Source organism: Anguilla rostrata, chromosome 6 (assembly GCF_018555375.3).
Source record: "Anguilla rostrata isolate EN2019 chromosome 6, ASM1855537v3, whole genome shotgun sequence".
Lineage (NCBI taxonomy): Eukaryota > Metazoa > Chordata > Actinopteri > Anguilliformes > Anguillidae > Anguilla > Anguilla rostrata.
In genome coordinates this window covers 44,208,887-44,228,673 of record NC_057938.1, presented here as the reverse complement: position 1 = coordinate 44,228,673, position 19,787 = coordinate 44,208,887, and the positions used below count along the sequence as shown (strand labels likewise).

Below are 19,787 nucleotides of genomic sequence, written 5' to 3'. Positions count from 1 at the left end.
TAATTAGTAGAATCACATGTGCCAGACTAGTGTTGAAATGAAAAGCAAAAGGATGGTAGATCTCCAGGAAGTGTAAACAACCCTGATTTAGATGGCACGATCTGATGTTAGTTTCCATGGTTGTTAACAGACCATACGATGCAGAAATATGCAACACTTTAGGTCTTTGAACAGAAATCCAAGAACGATATCATTAGTTTTGTACCCCAGAACTTTAATATTCACCCAGCGGAAAAAACACTCCTACACCATCCAAATGCTCCTTTCATCCAAGTTGTGCCAGAGTTCAAGGTATCTAAAAACTGGTAAGGATATGCCAGACCTTATTTGCTCTCTGCATAGCGTTATTTTTAAAGGTCTGAAACAAAGACTGCAAGTCTATAACCAACAGAAAACTGTTAATCTCAGTTTGAACCAAAGAGCAGAATTAGAAGCAGACCTAATCTGTAGTCAATATTCACAGACAGAAAGACGATTGTAATAACAGCTAAATATAAATACATGTAAAACCGCATAAAAGGAATTTCCCTTCAAAGTGTGTTGCATAAATATATTCTGGATATAATTATGATTCCACTAATGGCTTTGGATTCCACTAATACAATGAAAGGTATTAAACAGCAGTAACCTTCCATTCACTTAAACTAAGAAAGAGTCCATGTGATGCATTACATCAGAAAAGATCATTTCATTTTCTAGTGAAAAGCACACTGGACCAAAACTGACCAAAAGGCATGCCAACTTTCAATAAGGGCTTGTACTCCATTATGCAGAATCTGCTTTAAGCGTGCAAGTATGCCTAGCAGAATTATATACTGCATGGGCAAGGGATTTAAAAAGAATGGACATACTGCTTCCTTAATGGAAATTCCACTCATGAAAATCATATAAAACCGTACGTCTTTCTGGTCATCTACTCCCATCCACTCTTGCAAAGTTCAAGGATTAACTTACTGTTCCATGGCTCATCATGAACAATACTGCTTTCATAACCAACCACTGAGCACTGCACTCCATACAATAGTTGAAGCTGATAAGTATTCATTAGGAGTCAATTCTAATCAGGGCTTCGTGTTCTGTTACAACTGCCTGAGGGTCTTATGAAAGTCTGCTCTATAACCAACTGACAAGACCACTGTACTGTGTGCTGACCTTCCAGAGTCATAAAGTTGCGAGAGGAGGAATGGAATTCTTCATGAGCTAAATTAATGAACAGAATATTAAATGTTAGTAACTGGCAAGGCAGGGGTGACCAGAGTACAGAGTACTTGGAACACATTTTGATGTAAACGTTTTATTGGTTTTCCCCATCCAAAACTCAACTACACTACATGGGCAGTAAAATTTTTCTATGAGCAAAAACTAGAGGAAGAAAGTAGTTTGACTTGAAATAAATAAAAAAAACTGGGAGAAAGAAAACAAAAACAAAAAGTCACTTAATAAAAAGGTGATTCCAACAAATGCCCAGACAGACCCAAGCTCTTGGGAGACCAGTACAAAAGATCACTCGGGAACACGCTCAACTTTCCTTACGCACACCACCTTCTTCCCATGCCTAAGATATGTTTATTTGCGACAAAAATAAAATAAAAATTACATGGCATTCTACATTGCTTTGATACACAAAAGAAAAAATTGTTTTTTTTTTTTAATTTTCTTTTTTAAAAACTCAAATGATGGCAGTCGGAAACGCCTGACGTCTTTATAAAAGGAATCAGAGAAAGCCTAATCATTATTAATACAGCAATCGAAACATAGGAGGCCACTGGTAGAGTAATGGGTAGGTAGCAGAGGTCCGTATACGTATCGACAGTGGGGAGCACTCCGAATACCAGTTGCTGCAGAGAAAAAAAAAAGTGGTCACCACTGACAGAAGCTAGAAACAGCCTGTTCCCACAGGAGAAATATGGCACTGCTACAAGTCCGACTACATCGGCAAAGTCTCTGGAAAGGGCATTTGCAGAGACTCGGCTCAACAGCTCGCAGCAATCGAAGGGGGAAACTGGCATCCCAGCAGACAGCGGGTCTCACTCAGGAAACATCTGGAGGACACAGAGGGGAGAGACGTGAGCTGGTCTGATAGCACCATCTTCCCTGCGCAACCAAGACCATAAACAATGAGGAAATACGGGCTGCACTCCCCAATAATTAAAAATAATTTCAGACACAATCAACAATAAGAGCAACTACTCTAACAAATGTTCTGGGGAGGAAAAAAATCCCCACATATCAGGTGCTCAAGCTGTTAGACACAGTGACCTAAGCTAAAAGTGGAAGCTAGACAGTTCGTTCTCTCCATTCCATTTGTAGTCTTCCCATCAGAGATGTCTAATGACCCTGTAGATTATAATACATGTTTTCCCCCCACAGAGGGGCGATGGAGGGGCATTTCTACTCACAGCTAGCAGGTTGCTCTCCAAATCGTCGCATTAACTGATCATGTGTGAACTTCACAAAGGCATCATATTGTTCTAGAACAGAAAACACACAAACAAGGGGGATTAAAACCATACCAATTTATGACAGCTAAGCTAGAGAATGGCTACTCAAATCCAGCCCTGGAGGGCTACAGTTCAGGTTTTCCCCCAAATCTCTGCCAGCCATCAGCTTTCAGAAAGGGAAGAGGGAGGCTATCCTGTTCAATCAATGCAATGCTTACTGTTACCGGGTGGCTACGTGCTGGCAGGAAGTGCCTGTAGTCCAAGGAGAAAAAAACCAATTTCTTGACGGTCAACATGCTTGCTTGTTTTAAATCCAGTTTGCACTTGATTTTCTTTTTACACACATTATAAATAATCATTAGAGTAGACAGCATGTGCAGGACTGATATTTAACTGGACCAAAAACCTGCCTCCCAGCCCCCCCCCCCCCCCTCCCCCAAATTAGGTTATACATTGTCTTTCTGGATTTGAGATAAGCACTAGTGAGCTATAGCACAAAGGATTTACTGCTCAGCACAAAGTTTGATTAAGGCTCCTGCATCACAAACCTGCCAATTTTGAAGTCAATATCTCCTCGTACTCTTCCCGAACTTTGTCTTCACGTTCTTTTAATAGACGTTCGCAGATCATCCCAACTTGTCTTAGGGTGAATAACGGCTGCTCTTTCCTCGATGGAGATGAAGCCCCAGAGGATGTACCTTTAAGATTTACAACAGAAATCACATTTAAAATCTGCTAATGTTTTCACTTTCGAATTGTTCATAGAACCACAGGAAGTCCTCGCACTGCCAAGTATAACCATTGTCTCTCAGATAGAAAAAAACTGAGAATAAATTTAAAACAGGAAATTCATGACACCAACCAGCTGTCTTCATTAGAAAAAGGAACAATTCTCAGTCTTTTGCATTAGCAACAGGCATTAGGCACCACCGTGCTGCTTTAAGTGTCTAACACACTATGCAATGGAAGACAGACCTGGCAGGGAGGACCCACTCAAAATGGACGAATGGGGGTGCGAGTCCAGGGAGCAGCTCCCGTCGGTCTGCTGAAAGCTGTTCTCCAGGTGCCTGCGCTTCTGCATGCGCTTGTACTCCTGCTTGATGTTGTTCAGGATTTGCTCTGGAGGAGGAGGATAAAGGAATATTGGTTTACAGGAGAAGTGCACAACTCCATTTATGGAGGACCAATGTATGACAGCATTATTTTGTCTGCCCCGAACATCAAATGAAGTGAAGAACTGTGCTAATTGAGAGTATGAAATACACAAAATCCCTCTTTACAGACAACTTGGTGACACAATAAGATTAAGTAATGCCTTAATACAGCACATAACTCTGTGACTGCCCAAATAAGGCTGTTGCATGTAGTCAATTCGGCTCAGCACTGAAACAACTACCTCAAGTGGCTTCACAACTGTTTACATGGCGTTGCTATAGCTGCCACAGAGCCATGTCTGCTTTCACATTTAAGACTAACACATGCATACGCTACCTACAGTTTAAAAGTAGCCAAGTAGTACACAACGTACTCAAAACAGAGAGCAGAGACCTGACAGGCATTTTTAAGCATTACAAAAGACAGCAGGAGCTGGACCACCAACAGGACAGTTTAAAGAACATTTTTCAAAAAGAAACAAACAAAAAAAAAAAAGTATCACACTTGAAATACCAACACAGTGGATACTGGGGCATTTTGAAAGGGATACATTTTAATAAACTATCAATAAGATATTTTGTGAATTTGTACATAAATATGTCAGTCAAGACGAAATGCCACTGCCAAATGTCCTTAGCCCATCAGAAACGGCACTGGAGAAGTGTCAGAAACACAGAAACAGAACCGTAACCCCATTGAGTACTATGCTGCTTCTGTGAAGCTTCAGGCCCTGTCACACAGACACAGCAGATATATAAGCATGCACACAGATGGTCTGTTGTTTGTTTTCATTTGTGCAAGGAACACTAGGCAATGGATCACATCCAAATAGTTGGCAGATGATAAATCAACATAACCTCATTTTATTGAGAAATAAACTTTACTTTATTCATCCTTTATTTATCCAGGTTGGTCCCACTGAAAAAAAAATTCCTTCTCCAGAGGGCCCCAGGCAACAAAAACTCTAAACGCATCCAATGTCAACAGTTCATTTTGTAGTGGAAATTCAATTTAGTAAAGACAATTCCATCGTCATAAGCAGGGCTCCAGAGTGCGATCAACTGGTTGTATTGTGCAACTCTTTACAGTGCCAGTATAAATATACAGAAGACTCAATTCATTGATAGAAGACAATAACAGAAGTGGGTAGGAACAATGATACTGCAGCAACCCTCGTTGGTTGAAAATTGTTTGGTATGTCCTGACAGCTCTGTTGGAATGGGCAGTCTGCAATGTGTCACTGCAGGCTAAAGCCGGTTCCTGTTTTTGGTAGGAGCGGTTAGAAACAGTAACCTTAGCTAAAAGTGGAAGCTAGTCCGTTTGCTCTCTCCATTCCATTCATAGTCTTCCTGTCAGAGTTGTCTAATGACCCTGTGCATTATAAATGGAGAATATCAGTTTAACTGCCAAGCTAACAAGCTAGCCTACCCATCATATTGTTTTATTGCATTATGCCACTCCTATTAAGTCAAGTGATCCTAATAAAACGCTTTCTTGAAAGATGAACAGACATTCGCCAACGTGTCTGTCTCGCTAACGCAGAACATAGCTCCAAAGTTATCTGTTACAATCCAATCACTCAAGATACAGGTTACCATTTTAAAAAAACTAAATTAATTAATATCACGTTAATTGACAGCTGACTGAATACTGTTTATATTCATTAATTCATTAAAATATTCATTTATATTTACTTGGGTTTTGTGCACTTACAATAATACCGAAAACTTTATTCAAGCACATTTTATTGCACCTTATTTCTGCTAATAAAGCTTTCTGCACTAAATCATACAAAGATATTAGGAGCCACCAGCTAAATAGCTAGCAAGTCGTGATAAAGTATAAGGAAATGATAATCAGTATATTGTAAACTGTGCAAAAGTTTAATTCTGACAACGGACATAAGGACAACTGGGTTAGAGCCATATTAATGAGTTCACATTACACGCTACATTTAACTTCTTGGTTAATTCCAAAGGCATTGGTAAATATTACTGCCAACTGTTACCTAGCCAGTCACTACGTTAGTACCTCAGTCACCATCTACCCAACTATCACTCATTGTGTCACAGACCAGAAACTTCAACAACAACAAAGCAGCAATTGTTAGTTTGTGGTACATTGTAACATTGGCTAGCTTAGCACTATTGCTAATACTCGTGCTAGTTACCCGACTAGCCAGCTACTTAGTTACACAAATGCCTATCGGTGAAGGTTTTACGCTAGACCGCACAAGTTAGCCAATTTCGTGTCTAGTAGATAGCAAAGAGCAGGCCATTTTTACGATTTTAACACGGTAGGCTATTTAATGCGTTCATTTGCAACAAAAAAAGTCGGCCGATTGCTAGAAATTTAGCCAGCGATCGTGCTAGCTAGGCAAGTAAAATTAATTACAGCTGTAACTAATGCTAGATTGCTAGATACTTACGTTATAACTAATAAAGTGTACCTGTGACGAGCTAACTGGTCAAGTAAAGTAACGTCGTTAGCGAATGGCGAGCAGACCAGCTATTTAACGTTATATTTAAACCCCCCTATGCACCCGTCACATGCTTATTTAAGGCCTGTGTTATTGAATGAAGCCAAACTGCAAGCACGGATTTGCAGCGCTGTGTCCGGTTATGAGAAACGAGTTTGGATACTAGCTAACGTTCTCTCTGCCTAACACTAATAGAACATACAAACACATACATACACAATGCCAAAATCAAAGCTGGCAACTCTCGTTGCCAACGTCCAACATTTAGCCAGCTACCTTGTTAGCTAGTTAACTTAGCTAGCTAGTTAGCAAAACAACAAACCCCAAGACAGTGAAACCCACCCAGACAAGTGACTGGCGAAATCCACCGAGAGCGAAAATGAAATGCCGGCGTCGGTATTCTCTTTAAGTTAACTAGCTAATTTAGCCATTAATCTTTAATACTCTACTGACCTGTTGTGAGTCTGGACGACACCTCTCCAAATGGTGAAGGTTCCATGCGCAGGTATTTCTGAGGGGAAGAGGCGGAAGCCGATGGGGACATTGGGGCGCATCTCCTCCTTTTAGGGGACGCTGGGCTCATCAAAGGATCGAAATCCATAGTCCTTTTTAAAGTAGCTCCACAAGCCATTATTTCAAACCAATAAAAACAATTTAAAAGTGAAAATCAGTTCCCTGACTAGTAATGACGCTAAAATGAATACAACTGCGCCCTTCCAGCGGCTTCCTTAACTTCTCTCTAGGGAGGATTCCAAATTTTCAAAAACGCCTTGTCTTTTTCACCTTTCAGAGTCTCTCCTTCGTCCACTACTCAGCCCCTGTTGTTGGTTCGATGCTATATATTCTTTATCTCCTCTTTCTCTTACGGTTAGATTCCAATCACAAACAGATGAAAACGGATTCTTCCCTAAAATGAAAACTACCGTCGTCAACACGGTTATATTTCCTACCAGTCGGTCAACATGGCGTCAACACCGTCAAAGTTCAACGACGAGCTCTTGAGCATGCGCGAACAATTACAGCCAAGTAGGGACCTGTAGTTTTTTTTAAAGTGATGTTACATTTGTAATGATTCAATATTACGTGTTATGTACTACATTACCCACAACGAGGTCAGAAAACTTGTTTCCGTTTTTTTTAAATTCCCCAATTGGCAAATTTGGCAAAGCCCATTGGTACGTTAGATTATTTTGAGTTGTTTGAATCAACAGAAAAACTAGCATTTGTATTACCAATATGGAAAGTGAAAGCATTCAAAAGACAAACGTTGAAGTCCGACTGCGGAGATTTTTATGTCAAAATTGATCTTCCGCTGAAGAGGAGGTACATGTACGAGGGATATATTGGGGGTACACTCACACAACAAGGTTTCAATTGTCACACTACCATAAAGATACATTTGATTTATCTGCGTCCCGAATATGTTTTCAGAAATGATCTATAAACAATTTTTAAAAAAACCCTGATTCGTTTTCATCATTAAAAAGTATGGATAAGTCTTCTTAAAATCAAAATGGTCATTACAATGTCTCACACTTCAAATAACCTAGATTTTAAAATTAATCACATATTAGGCTATACATTTCTGTTCTTACCAATACCACCACAATGGCGTAAAAACATATGCTAATCTAATGGTGGTCATTCAGGAGTTTGTGCAAAACAGAACACCTGTGAATTCTTTGTAAAATGCATCTGCAACTGTTTTATCAGTTTCTAAATCTAGATGGCTACTGTGGAGAAAAATACAGAGTATAAAGCTGTGGCAATAGCAGTCGGTCAGATTAATTGCTTATGTGTGTTGATGATTTTTATTGATAATACAAATCTGTGTGACAATGTGAAATTGTTCAGGGCCGTGATTTTAATGTCATGTCTGACAGCTGGTCTAGTAAGAACAAGGCGCATAAATAACTCTAGATGAAATTATAAATTGTAACACACAACCTATTTCATGTAATTCAACTGTATTGCCTCAAATTGTTGAAGGTCAGAGGTTAAAGGATTTGTCCCAATTACCATCATTTTGATTGTGCCCAAAAATTGCCAAAAAAAGTTTGAGAACCATTGGGTTAAGTGATAGTGACAAGAGGCATTGCAGTCTCTAAGTATGGATATTCATTCATATAATTCTGTAACAGAAGGCTTGAAACACATTATTTTCACACCAGCTAACAGCCCTGCCTTGCCTGTCCTGTTGCCAAAAACATTCTGTTCTTGTTACAAGAGATAGAAAAACACTGCTATGTGTCAGAAAATTTCAGGAGATACAGGATATGCAATACCAGTCAGAACAAGAGAGAACCTTTAAGCTCAGCTGTTCTACCACTGCTACAATTCACACCTATATACTCTTTTCTATAACAACAATAATATCATATACCTGGTTGATCCCCAAGCCTTTTGGCATGGATCCCATTGTGTCTGGAATAAAGCAAATACAGAATTTCACAGTACGAACATCATAACAACAGTCAAACATGGCGGTGGTAGTGTGATGTGTGGAGATACTTTGCTGACTTGGGACCTGGACAACTTGCCGTTATGGAAGGAACCATGAATTCTGCTCTGTACCAGAAAATTATTGAGGAAAATCTCTGGCTATCTGCCCCTGAGCTTAAGCTGAAGTGTAATTGGGTTATGCAGCAAAACAATGATCCAAAACACTAAACCAAGTCCACATCTGAATGGCTGAAAAAAAGAAAGTTTTGGAGTGGCCTAGTGAAAGTCCTGACCACACAGAGATGCTCGAAAAAACATACCAATTTGAATGAATTAAAGCAGTTCTGCAAAGAAGAGTGGGCTAAAATTCTCCAATGAATTAAAAGACTGATATCAAATTATAGGAAGTATTTGGTTGCAGTCGCTGATCCAAGTGATGCAATCTGTTATTAAGTTACAGGGGGCAATTACTTTTTCATGGGAATCAAAGTGGGTTTGAAAATTTTTTATTATTTTTTAAATTTGACATGGACACCGGGGCTAACACCCCTACTCTTTCAAAAAAAATGCCAGGGGATCTTGTAATGACCACATGAGTCAGGACCTCAATTTAACATCTCATTAAAAAGGAGGGCACAATCTACATCACAGTGCCCCCATTACTGTGCTGCAGCACTGGGTTTTTTATTTTTATGTTTTCTATTTTGGTTGAGAGGGAAGAGTAACCCCAGGCTGGCCTACTAACACCTCTTCCATCAGCAACTGAAAGCCTGAAACCAAGCAAACTAAAACAGAACATATGATCGAACACAATTAACATGGTACATGGAAAGAACAATAGGCTTCAAATAAGCGGAAATATAAAAACAGAATACCACCAATTAGCTTTAAACCTTAAATCACCATACGTTTGCACCAACGATTCCGTTCTCTATACTACTGACAATTTACGTCATGTTACATTAGACTCTAGAAACACAGGACTATGACTTAATTATCTAGAAAGGACCACACAAAAATTCAACGACTATATTAAATTAGTAATGCCAATGTCATAGAACACGAAGAAATCACCAGGATGAAAGCGAAGCTCACAACGTTATCTAAAATAATACATGAGGTTACTGAGCGCTACTCAATGGAAGCTTATTAAGTTTTTATGATAAAACAAGTTTCCAACATTCGTGACGTTAGGAGGGAGGGGAAAAAAACATGCGCTCCCATTGGTCAATCACCGTTGACACAAAGTTCGAAGGTGAAGTAACGAGGAAATGTGTTTTGAATGTCATAACAGAAAGCATGAGCGACGAATGTGTGCAAAGATTATGTCCGTAGTTAGCAAGCTGTCATGAAATTTGATTTGCGGTTCAGAATATTGGAGAGGTTAGCTAAGTACTCATGGCTTGTTTTTTTAGAAGGCACATCGCATCGAAGGTACTGTGCTAACTAGCTAATTGTCTAGTTAGCTAACCCTTAGCTACCACATCAATGTATTATATAGCTAGCTAGCTAGATGGTTAGCTAACCACCAACTACTTTGTTACACATCAGTAGTTTTAATGGCAAGTTTTAACTGAATGCCCTTCGTTTGTCTTGCACCTGTATAATAATGTCATTAGTCTCAGCCAGCTAAGTATATAAGTTATAGCTAATAAAGCTGACTTCTCTGTTTTAGCTCTCGAAGGCTTTGTGGCAACCAGAGGAGACCTTCATTTCATCTATCTCCGCCATTCCCGTCTCAAAGAAACAGTTAAGCATGTGTCTGTGTATGTGCGCGTTTATTTGTGCGTGTGTGTATTTATGTTGATTGGTGAGGACTGGTAACAGTTATGCCTGTTGGCCACAGAACTGTACAGTTCTGTGTCGCTGACTCAAAAATATACACCCTCTTCCTCACCGGACATATTCCTGTTTTCATTTGTTAGGCAGTCTCCAGACTTCCGATTCTCACTGAGCTCCCTGCAACAAAATAGCACTCTCCCATCTGCAGATGGCATCCAAGCAAAGATAGAAGCGCTGGTGCAACGGGTAGCATTACAGTTCTGTTTTTGTTTACAATCTTGGGCCTGTGAAATCTTTGATCTTTTGTACTTTTATATGTCGAAATTTAGACTTTTGGACTTTTGGACAAAATATGGAATATCAGTATATAATTATCATGTATGATGTAATGCTTGATATATTTTCCTCATTTGTAGCTAAAGCCTGACAATGTTGTTGAAGAAATATTGGTCGGACGTGGAACAATAAACTTTAAAATCAGCAGATCAGTTTTGGCAGAGGTCAGTGGAACATTCTATTTTACCTTCTTGTGATTAGATACGCACGCATTTTGAATAGACAAAAATAGAAGGACCCCATTGCTAATGTGAACATTACAAATGGTTTGAGTATAATATCACTGAAAACAAAACAAAAATGCTGTCTTGCTTTATGAAATGAATTCTGTTTATTTTTCAGAAAATTTTAGAAAAACTACATGGGGAGGGTCACTCATTTGGAGTGAAAAGTGAACTTTTTAGCAGTCTCCAGAAAGGAAGGACGCTGGTAGAGTTCAGGTCAGTCATATGCATTCAAAACGTTTAAGGTGACTGTCTCTGAACGTGTTTGTTGAGGAAACTTTATAACCAAGGCCAGAAAAAATGTTCTCACTATGTTACTCTGATTTAAAAGCCTGGTGACATTATTACTGAAACATTGTAAGACTAAATTGAAATAGTTGTTTTGTTGATAGTATTTATAATAATATTAGCTGCCCTTTTGTTGCTCAACTTTTTTTCTTTTTTTTTTAATATTTTTTTTTTTTTCAGTTCACCAAATATCGCCAAAAAGTTCCATGCTGGACACCTACGTTCCACTATAATTGGTGAGCACTTTATCACCTTTATTAACTTTATTACTTTATTTTTACATCTTACAGAAGTCACTTTCAGAAGTGGACTTTACGCTTAAGTTGACTGCTGAAAAGCAACCATACACACCTAAAAAGGTCCTGCGAGAAAGGTTAATGTTTTATCACAGTTATTATATGTTGAATATGACATTCTGTCCTTTGAACTATATTACAGTATATATATCACACTGCCTCCATTCAATGCTGCTTAAAGCACTAACTGTGTGAATGACAGTTCAAAACAAAGCTACACTAATGTATCAGATAATGAATAGCTGTTATATTTCTCTCATAAATACGGCAGTAATGTAATGTTTTGCCATTCCATTATAAAATAAGTTACTTTATGTATGCCATTCATATTTTTGAGACCTTGTACCTGAGAGTTTTAAAATTCACCAGTAGATGGCAGACCGTCTATTGTGTGTGATAATGTTCTGAGTTATCTGATGCACAGGCTGAGCCTCATCTAAAAAAAAGGTATTAAAACTGTTTTCTTTGTGTCTTGGTTTTAAAAAAATAATACATAAAAGTTCTGTCATTGTGTCATCTTACTCTCATCTTCCACCCAGGTAACTTCATTGCCAATCTGAAAGAAACTGTGGGGAATGAAGTCATACGGGTGAATTATCTGGGGGACTGGGGCATGCAGTTTGGTGAGTTCACACAACAATGGTTCGATCAGTGCACGCATTGCAGCTACTGAAAATACACATGGCCACAGAAAGCCACAGTCTTGAACTGTGCTGTACTGTAACTTGAATCATTTCAGTGGTTAAAAAATCGAATTAAGTTGACAGGGGGCTAGCATGGGAATTTTGTAAATTAATGCTTGGACAGTCCCCTGCTATATTCCTGCCTCTCGCCAAATGCACGCTGGGATAGCCCCCCCCCTCCCCCCCCCACCCCCTTTGTGACCCTTACCAGGAATAATCAGGTATAGATAATGCATGAATGAATGCTTGGACAAAACCAATTTTTAAGTCAGAAGTCGTGTTTATATAAAATAGCTAATCTGTCTGAGAAATGGTCCGATTTTATTATTATGAAATATGCATTATTGTCATAGTTCTTTGTGCTTTGATTGACAAATATGATACATACTACCAAACCATCTTGAAAATCTAAATTGTGTATTGCTATTGTTTTTTGTCTGAAGTATACATTCAGCAAAACTATGAAATTCAGGAACATATTGCAGTCATTTGGCTGAAGATACCTGTAGTTACCGATTTCTCACCTTGATAAAAGTTTAGTTTGAAAGAAAACCTGATATTGTAATTTGAGTTCCTTGAAGCCTTCTTTAGATCTTTAGACCTGAGTGCAATTTCCTGTCTCCTTTGGAATTAAGGGCTGCTGGGAGCTGGCTTTCAGCATTTTGGTTCCGAGGAGAAACTAAGAGTGAACCCCTTACAGCACCTATTTGATGTAAGTTTTGAGTCGTTTGTAAGTAGGGCTTCGATGAGGGAATAAAATGCAAGAAATATGTGTAGTTGCACCTCCATGTACTTCATTTTACTAAATTATAAACCACTAGTTAAATTTGACCTAATGCATATGTCACTACTATTTTCAAATAATTGTGAACCTTTCCTTTATTTAATTAACTGGCACATACAAAAATGTTATTTACAGGCTTGATTTCTTCAAAGAAGTTCTACATTAAGAGCTTCATAGAGGCTACTGTTGATGTAGAACTGGTGTGGCTCATTTATTTTCATTCAAATTTTGGTTTAGGACACATTGAACTCAGTTTTGGCCATCTTTGAGTTGTTTGAGTGCTTTACCATCCATTAGTATTTGTACAGTGTAGCTTATTTTTTAAAACTCTTATTTAGTTTTTATTTCTTCCGCATGATTTTGATGTTTCTTGCATGGAAAATAACTTAAAGTTTCAACAAAAATGCTCATACATCTGTATATTTACTTGAATAAGTGTGTGTTTAAATTATAATATATATTCTTTCAGAGAACAGCTTAAAGGTACCCTTTAATATGTAGTTTATTCATATTGTATCGTACTAGACCCTAATTCACTTTATAAATAGATCCTCCTCGGCTTGTCATCAGACCTCAAAGGTTTTTCGGCATAGGGTTTATCACTGTTCAGTTCTGCAGTGCAGCAGAACAGTAGGCGGGGCAGTGGAAGAATGGCAGATGAATGTGAATGAGTATCAACATCCTGTTCATTGTATGTGGAGATGACGCTGCTCTATCTGAGAAGGTGACTGTGTGCTTGGTGTGTGCTCTATAGGTGTATGTCCGGGTCAACAGGGAGGCGGAGAGTGATGAAAGCATCTGGCTCGCAGCCAGAGAGTTCTTTCGATGCCTGGAGCAAGGAGAGGAGCAGGCTCTGTCGTTATGGCAACGCTTCAGAGACATCACTATAGAAGAGTACCAGCGGATTTACAAGGTATTGCTGATCACGTCCCTGATCATTTTTTTTATACGTTCACATTTTTCCCGCTTCATAGCTTTGGGCATGAATCATCTGTTCAAACAAAGCTACCGCAAACACGCATTCTACATGTATGGAAGTGTGCTGTTTGCGTAAGGGTGGTTCTGTTTGTTTTCTCAGCTTGGTCTTTGTCTGCGTGAGCGTGTCCTCAGTCTCTGTCTGATGTGACTCAGCGTTTAGGAGTCCACTTTGATGAGTACTCGGGGGAGTCGTTCCATCAGAGCCAGGCCAAGGAGGTGCTGCGGCAGCTTAAGGACCAGGGCCTGCTGCAAACCACTGAGTATGTTCCCAAGCCACGCCCACCGTGCATAGGCACCAATCGAACACAACCACTGCGTACAAACTAATAAGTATGTTCCCAAGCCACGCCCACAATGCAGAGGCACCAATCAAACATAACTACCGTGTACAAAAAACCACTGAGCATGTTCCCAAGCCACGCCCACAGTGCAGAGGCCCCAAGCAAACACCAGCACTGTGTACAGAGATTGCACCATGTTAAATATGACCAAAGAGCGTGGCTTATGGACACTGGAGATTCTGAATGCGTTCACTGGTCTGTATTGTGTTAATGGAAAGATATAAAGATTGTGTTGACCTTTTTGAAAATGAGACATACTTTTGAAAGTGAATAATTAATGCAAATCAACGGTCCGTAAAACCACATCCCTGGTTACAGGGAACTGTTGTTCCTTCGAAAAAAGGGAAACTTTGGTGAGCCACTTTTTGAATCACAAATAAAAATGGAATGAAATGAGAGATATTCTTAATTCACCATTGCCTGCATTTGAGTTCATATTGTTTTACAGTAGGGGCTTCCTTTAAATGGCCCCAAAAAAAAAAAAAAATTTATATATATATATATGAATGAAAGAACAATTGTAGCCTCATTTTCCTATTCTGTCACAGGTCCAGAATTAACAGACATTTTAAAACGTGTTATTATATTACATGCTCTGAGACCATTTTGTGTATTTTTCTTCAAACAGAAATAAAACACATTAATGATTCATTTGGAAATTTGTACCTAAACGTTCGACTTTTTTTCTTTTTCCTTTAAAAGGAAGGGGACAGGAGTTGTGGATCTCTCCCCAGCCAAAGACATGTCTTACTACTCCACGGTGGTGCGTAGTGATGGGACCTCTCTCTATATCACCAGGCAAGTAGCCCTGCAGACACCCACCAGACCACACCCTAGATATATCACAGCCGCTTATCACACTGAGGCCCATCAGCACACGTTACAAAAAAATAACGCATTGAAAACTATTGCAATGCTAAGAATGGAAAAGCATGATGTACTGTGTGATTGGTCATTTTCATGTATTCTTACAGAGATATTGCTGCAGCCATTGCGCGCAAGGAAAAATACGCATTTGATGAGATGATATATGTGGTAAGGAGCATCTGACCATTTTCAACTGTTTACCCTGGTGAAACTGAGTTGGAGAGGTGAGAGATACTTGCAGACTTTTGTGTTGTTCTTTCTGTGAAGACAGATAAAAGCCAGAGTGGCCATTTTCAGCAGATGTTCCAGATTCTCCAGGCCGTGGGATATGAGTGGGCACAGAGGTAACGCATCACTATAGACTCAGCAGCACCCCTAGTGGTGTATGCTTCAACAGTCTCCTCAACCTTACGCAAAATCAAATTCAACAATGTGTTAAATCCGGGGAAGCAATTCTGTATTTTGTTAAATAATTAAATAGATATTTCAGTGAACAGGCCTTTACCAGAGCAACACTTTGCATGCAAAATGCCTTTTGAAAAACATGCCAGAAAAGAAGATGAGGGCTGGTTCTGTGGTTGCTGTACAACCTGAATGCTGTGTTGGTTACTGTGGTTAGTATGAGGCGTCAGTGCTGGGCTGGTTACTGTGGTTAGTATGAGGCCTCAGTGCTGGGCTGGTTACTGTGGTTAGTATGAGGCGTCAGTGCTGGGCTGGTTACTGTGGTTAGTATGAGGCCTCAGTGCTGGGCTGGTTACTGTGGTTAGTATGAGGCGTCAGTGCTGGGCTGGCTACTGTGGTTAGTATGAGGCCTCAGTGCTGGGCTGGTTACTGTGGTTAGTATGAGGCCTCAGTGCTGGGCTGGTTACTGTGGTTAGTATGAGGCGTCAGTGCTGGGCTGGCTACTGTGGTTAGTATGAGGCCTCAGTGCTGGGCTGGTTACTGTGGTTAGTATGAGTCCTCAGTGCTGGACTGGTTACTGTGGTTGGTGTGAGCCCTGACCGCTGTCGGTTCATGAGAGAGTGTGCGCGTTCTCCTCTCTCCTCTGCAGCTGTCTCCATGTGCCCTTCGGCCTGGTGCAGGGCATGAAGACGCGGCAGGGCGAGGTGGTCTTCCTGGAGGACGTGCTGGACGAGGCTCGCGCCAGGATGCTGAGGAACATGAAGGAATCCAGGAGTAAGGGCTCGGCTCGTTTATACAAACGGATAGTAGAAGGAAAAGTATGTGTTTCTCACTTTTGTACAACAGCCTGTCAGTACAGCCATTAGGTGTATCTTTGAAGGCTATGGCATTTCCACATACTTCTGTGGCACCTGCTTGTAGGCCCTGGTTCTGAAAGATGCTGAAGGTGCTGAAAGAACTCCATAAGTGTACTTTTGTAACATGTTCTTTTTTACCCAAATCACTAAATAGTAGTACTCTTATTTCATTTCTGTGTTTACCAACACGCAATTCTTTCTTGAGTTTTAAATATTTGAAGCTTAGACGCATAAAAAAAACATTTCTGGTGAATTATTTAAAGATAATATTACCAGATATGTTTTAGATTCAAGTGTGAGTTAATTTTAGAGAAAACTCACACATGCTTCTCAGACCCTACATTTTAGACAACATTTTGCCTGCACTTTCATTTCCCTCAGCCACTAAAGACCTGGAGGACCCTGAAGACACGGCACAGGAAGTGGGGATCAGCGCTCTCATAGTCCAGGTAAAATTTCACCCGTTCTGCCGTTACTGAGATACCAGGCCTCTGCTGCACTTTAAACTTGAGAACTGCCCCGCCCGCTGCCGAGACGAGCCAGCGTTGGGGGGAATTCTGAGGGTGTGGCTGTGCCGCCGTCTCCGTTGCAGGACTTCAAAGGCCCGCTGGTATCCGACTACGCGTTCAGCTGGGACCAAGTGCTCCAGGCCCAGGGGAACACGGGCGTGTTCCTGCAGTACACACATGCCAGGCTGCGCAGGTGAGCGGACACAGGTCATACTGGATATAAGTGCTGGTGACTGGCCAAGACCACCAAGAGGCATACAGCAGCTCTGTGTGTTTTTTAAATACATTTACAGCTTAATGCAGCTGTGTAATTTGTTGTCAGCTGATAATTTAAAGGGCACCTAAGTGTGTCCTCTAAAAAGGTATATAGTATACCTTAAATTAGTTCACATTACCACTGTAATTTTACCATATCTTTTTAGTTTGTAAAAAATATATATGAATAACATTTACAAAAAAGAAAAATCTTTACAAATGTGTATCTTTGAACCACCTATTTTCTTTGGTTTTTCATTTTCTCATAGAACAACCCATTTGCCACCTTTTCAAATTTCCAATTGCAGACATTTGAACATAAACCTGAAAAGTTGTCTAAACTCCATAATGAAAAAACACGGATCTGACTTTGCATGTCTTCACATGAGCAAACCCCTCCGCCTTTGTTGACTATTTAATTCAACCTTAGTAGCCTTACCTTGTGACATCACTGTGGGGCATTTAAACAGCGGCCTTGTTTCAGCCTCATCCGGATGCATGAGGGCAGTTTGGAGGCAGTCTTTGATCCACAGCTTCTCCAGGAGCAGTGTAGCATCAATATACTGCAGCACCTTCTACGGTGAGGTGATCTTCTGTTTGCACATTTTATGACTACAGCACAAGGGCACCTGTCCACTTTAGAGGGATGTTTGTACAGATCTGTCTTAGCTGCAGGCCAGCTGTTCATAGCTAACGTACGATTGGCTAGGCCCATATATGGTAATATGCTGGCCTGGTGCCAACATATTGCCAAATGTGGATTTGGTCCAGAAGTATGGATATTTACCTTTGCCAGTGTATGTTTCAGTGTATACTAGGTTGGAAGATCCACCTGGGAAAATTAACATTTTGCCTAGTTCTACACTCAATTTGCATAATTACTATCATTTATGCTGATTATGCAGCGATTACGCAATCCCTTTATTATATCATTATAAAACAGGAATAACAAATAAACAAGCATTACAGTTTGTTTCCTCTCTCTCACTTTAGCAGGGCAGTTTATACAGAGTGAAGATGTCTGATTCCCAACCCCTGATAAAGATTAGTTGGTCATGCAAAATCTTCAGCTGCTCTGGGGCAGTAGGGAGATTTGGAATGCTGCTATGCCAGTACATACCGATCTCCAGAACAGGCTTAGTCGCTGTGAAAAATCCTTAAGCTTGCGTTTCAGAATAATATTGCCCGCATTTTCATAATCGTCTCAGGAGGAATGAAATGTTGACACCTGATAGCAGATCTGCATTCCAGCTTAGTGCTCTCTGGGAATACGGACTCTTCTTGTCCGTTTGGGGTTTGTCCCTCGTAGTTATTCAGAAATGAAGAGTACTTTCAGGCTTCTTTGCTTTGTAAAGTTGAACCTGATTTTTAGTCATTGTGGATATGACACTCATCTTTGTGCCCAAGTATCTCACCAGCTGTTGAAAATAAGGGTGTGCCTCTGGAAACCAGAAGCCATTCTGCTTTTAGAGGTCAGAAATGCTGATCCTCTGGTATGACCAGTTTTTTCACACAGTGCATCAACCTAAATGCCTGTGTCCTTTTCAGTTGTATTGAGAAATATTTACAAGTAACATGTGATGTCACTGTATCGTATCAAATTTAACAATGCTGCATAAACTCGATTGGGCGCTTTTCAACAAAGCCCTTCTGGAGGTGGCAGTTTTTTTTTTCCTGAACTGGTTTTTCAGACAACCAAAGGTGAGTGTTTGCCTCCAGCAGAAGCTGTGTCCTCTGGGAAAGAAAGGCGAAAGCTACTGGAGTGTGTCTATGTGTGCGTGCGTGCGGGTGTGTATGTGTGTGTGTGTGTGTGTGTGTGTGTGTGTGTGTGTGTGTGTGTGTGTAAGAGCTAATGGAATGTATGCTGTCTACCGATTAACAGGTATGACGAGGTTCTGTACCGGTCATTACAGGATCTGCAGCCCAAGCACCTTGTCAACTTCCTCATGACACTCTGGTAAGGCCTACATTATGCTCTGTGCATACAGCACAGGGGCTTTTACCCCAGTACGGAGCACCAGCTGGTGACACTGACGCCGGCCTCTTACTGTGTTACAGCCACCTGGCAGCCACAGCCCACAGAGCACTGCCCGTAAAGGGCAGCCCCCCAGCACAAGCTCAGGTAGGTCACCTATTATCAGTGACACCTCAATGACAGCAAAACACCATTCCAAACATAAAAGATCCCGGAGGGAAGAAGTCAGCTTCACTGCAGTTGAAACATTTCTGTCATTTTCTTTCAGTGTTCCACGTATTACCACTGAGCTGTAATGATGCCGTGTCAGCTCGTACCCTAGATCAGATTGAAAGTATGAAAAATGCGGTTGTGGTGCAACAGAACCTGTTCTCTGATCCCCGCCCCCTTTCTTTGACTGACAGGCCAGGTTGCGGCTCTTCAGAGGCACATGCACAGTGCTGGCCAATGGGATGAGGATTCTAGGCATTACACCTGTTGAGAAGATGTGATTGTAAAAGCTTTCATCTTTATGTTATAATGGTCATATCCTTATGGAAAGATATTGAGCAATAAAATCCTTTGTAATATTTGCTGTGTAAAGATCCTAAGGTTCCTTGTCTCAAAACATCGGAATCTGGTCCATCCCAATACAAGGTCTTCAGATGTAGAGGATCTTACTTCAGTGCACTAGTGAAACACACAAAGGCACAC

At 40.4% G+C, this 19,787-nt stretch overlaps 2 protein-coding genes across 5 annotated transcripts; one reads left to right on the top strand and one right to left on the bottom strand.

Moving 5' to 3' along the window:
• Positions 1–1,278: 1,278 nt before the first annotated feature.
• akirin2 (akirin 2) lies at positions 1,279–7,068 on the bottom strand. Its single transcript, XM_064339934.1, has 5 exons — positions 6,529–7,068; positions 3,417–3,560; positions 2,990–3,139; positions 2,400–2,471; positions 1,279–2,042 (listed from the first exon to the last, which is right to left on the bottom strand). The coding sequence occupies exons 1-5, from the start codon at positions 6,704–6,706 to the stop codon at positions 2,032–2,034; spliced, it is 555 nt and encodes a 184-aa protein (XP_064196004.1). The 5' UTR covers positions 6,707–7,068; the 3' UTR covers positions 1,279–2,031.
• A 2,703-nt stretch (positions 7,069–9,771) lies between these two features.
• Positions 9,772–19,663, top strand: rars2 (arginyl-tRNA synthetase 2, mitochondrial). 4 transcript variants are annotated; one of them, XR_010330632.1, is made up of 20 exons: positions 9,772–9,951; positions 10,193–10,266; positions 10,443–10,545; positions 10,716–10,799; positions 10,978–11,075; positions 11,328–11,383; positions 11,983–12,066; positions 12,762–12,838; positions 13,665–13,823; positions 14,042–14,148; positions 14,932–15,027; positions 15,204–15,264; positions 15,364–15,440; positions 16,148–16,272; positions 16,737–16,804; positions 16,948–17,057; positions 17,590–17,699; positions 19,002–19,076; positions 19,178–19,241; positions 19,499–19,663. XR_010330632.1 is itself a non-coding variant. In XM_064339928.1 (20 exons), the coding sequence occupies exons 1-20, from the start codon at positions 9,916–9,918 to the stop codon at positions 19,583–19,585; spliced, it is 1,737 nt and encodes a 578-aa protein (XP_064195998.1). In that variant the 5' UTR covers positions 9,773–9,915; the 3' UTR covers positions 19,586–19,663. The 4 variants fall into 4 exon arrangements, 3 of the variants coding, with proteins under 3 accessions (XP_064195998.1, XP_064195999.1, XP_064196000.1); XM_064339928.1 differs by having other exon boundaries at positions 9,773–9,951; positions 17,604–17,699; XM_064339929.1 differs by lacking the exon at positions 9,772–9,951 and adding an exon at positions 9,992–10,079 and having other exon boundaries at positions 17,604–17,699.
• The last annotated feature ends 124 nt before the right edge of the window (positions 19,664–19,787 follow it).

Coding starts and splice junctions, on each gene's coding strand:
- akirin2 (XM_064339934.1), bottom strand. CDS start 6,706: ATGGCTTGTGGAGCTACTTTAAAAAGGACTATGGATTTCGATCCTTTG. Junction 3,561..6,528: donor GTCGTCCAGACTCACAACAG/GTCAGTAGAGTA, acceptor CTCCTCCTCCAG/AGCAAATCCTGAACAACATC. Junction 2,472..2,989: donor ATTGACTTCAAAATTGGCAG/GTTTGTGATGCA, acceptor TTTCTGTTCTAG/AACAATATGATGCCTTTGTG.
- rars2 (XM_064339928.1), top strand. CDS start 9,916: ATGGCTTGTTTTTTTAGAAGGCACATCGCATCGAAG. Junction 17,058..17,603: donor ACACATGCCAGGCTGCGCAG/GTGAGCGGACAC, acceptor GCCTTGTTTCAG/CCTCATCCGGATGCATGAGG. Junction 17,700..19,001: donor ATACTGCAGCACCTTCTACG/GTGAGGTGATCT, acceptor ACCGATTAACAG/GTATGACGAGGTTCTGTACC.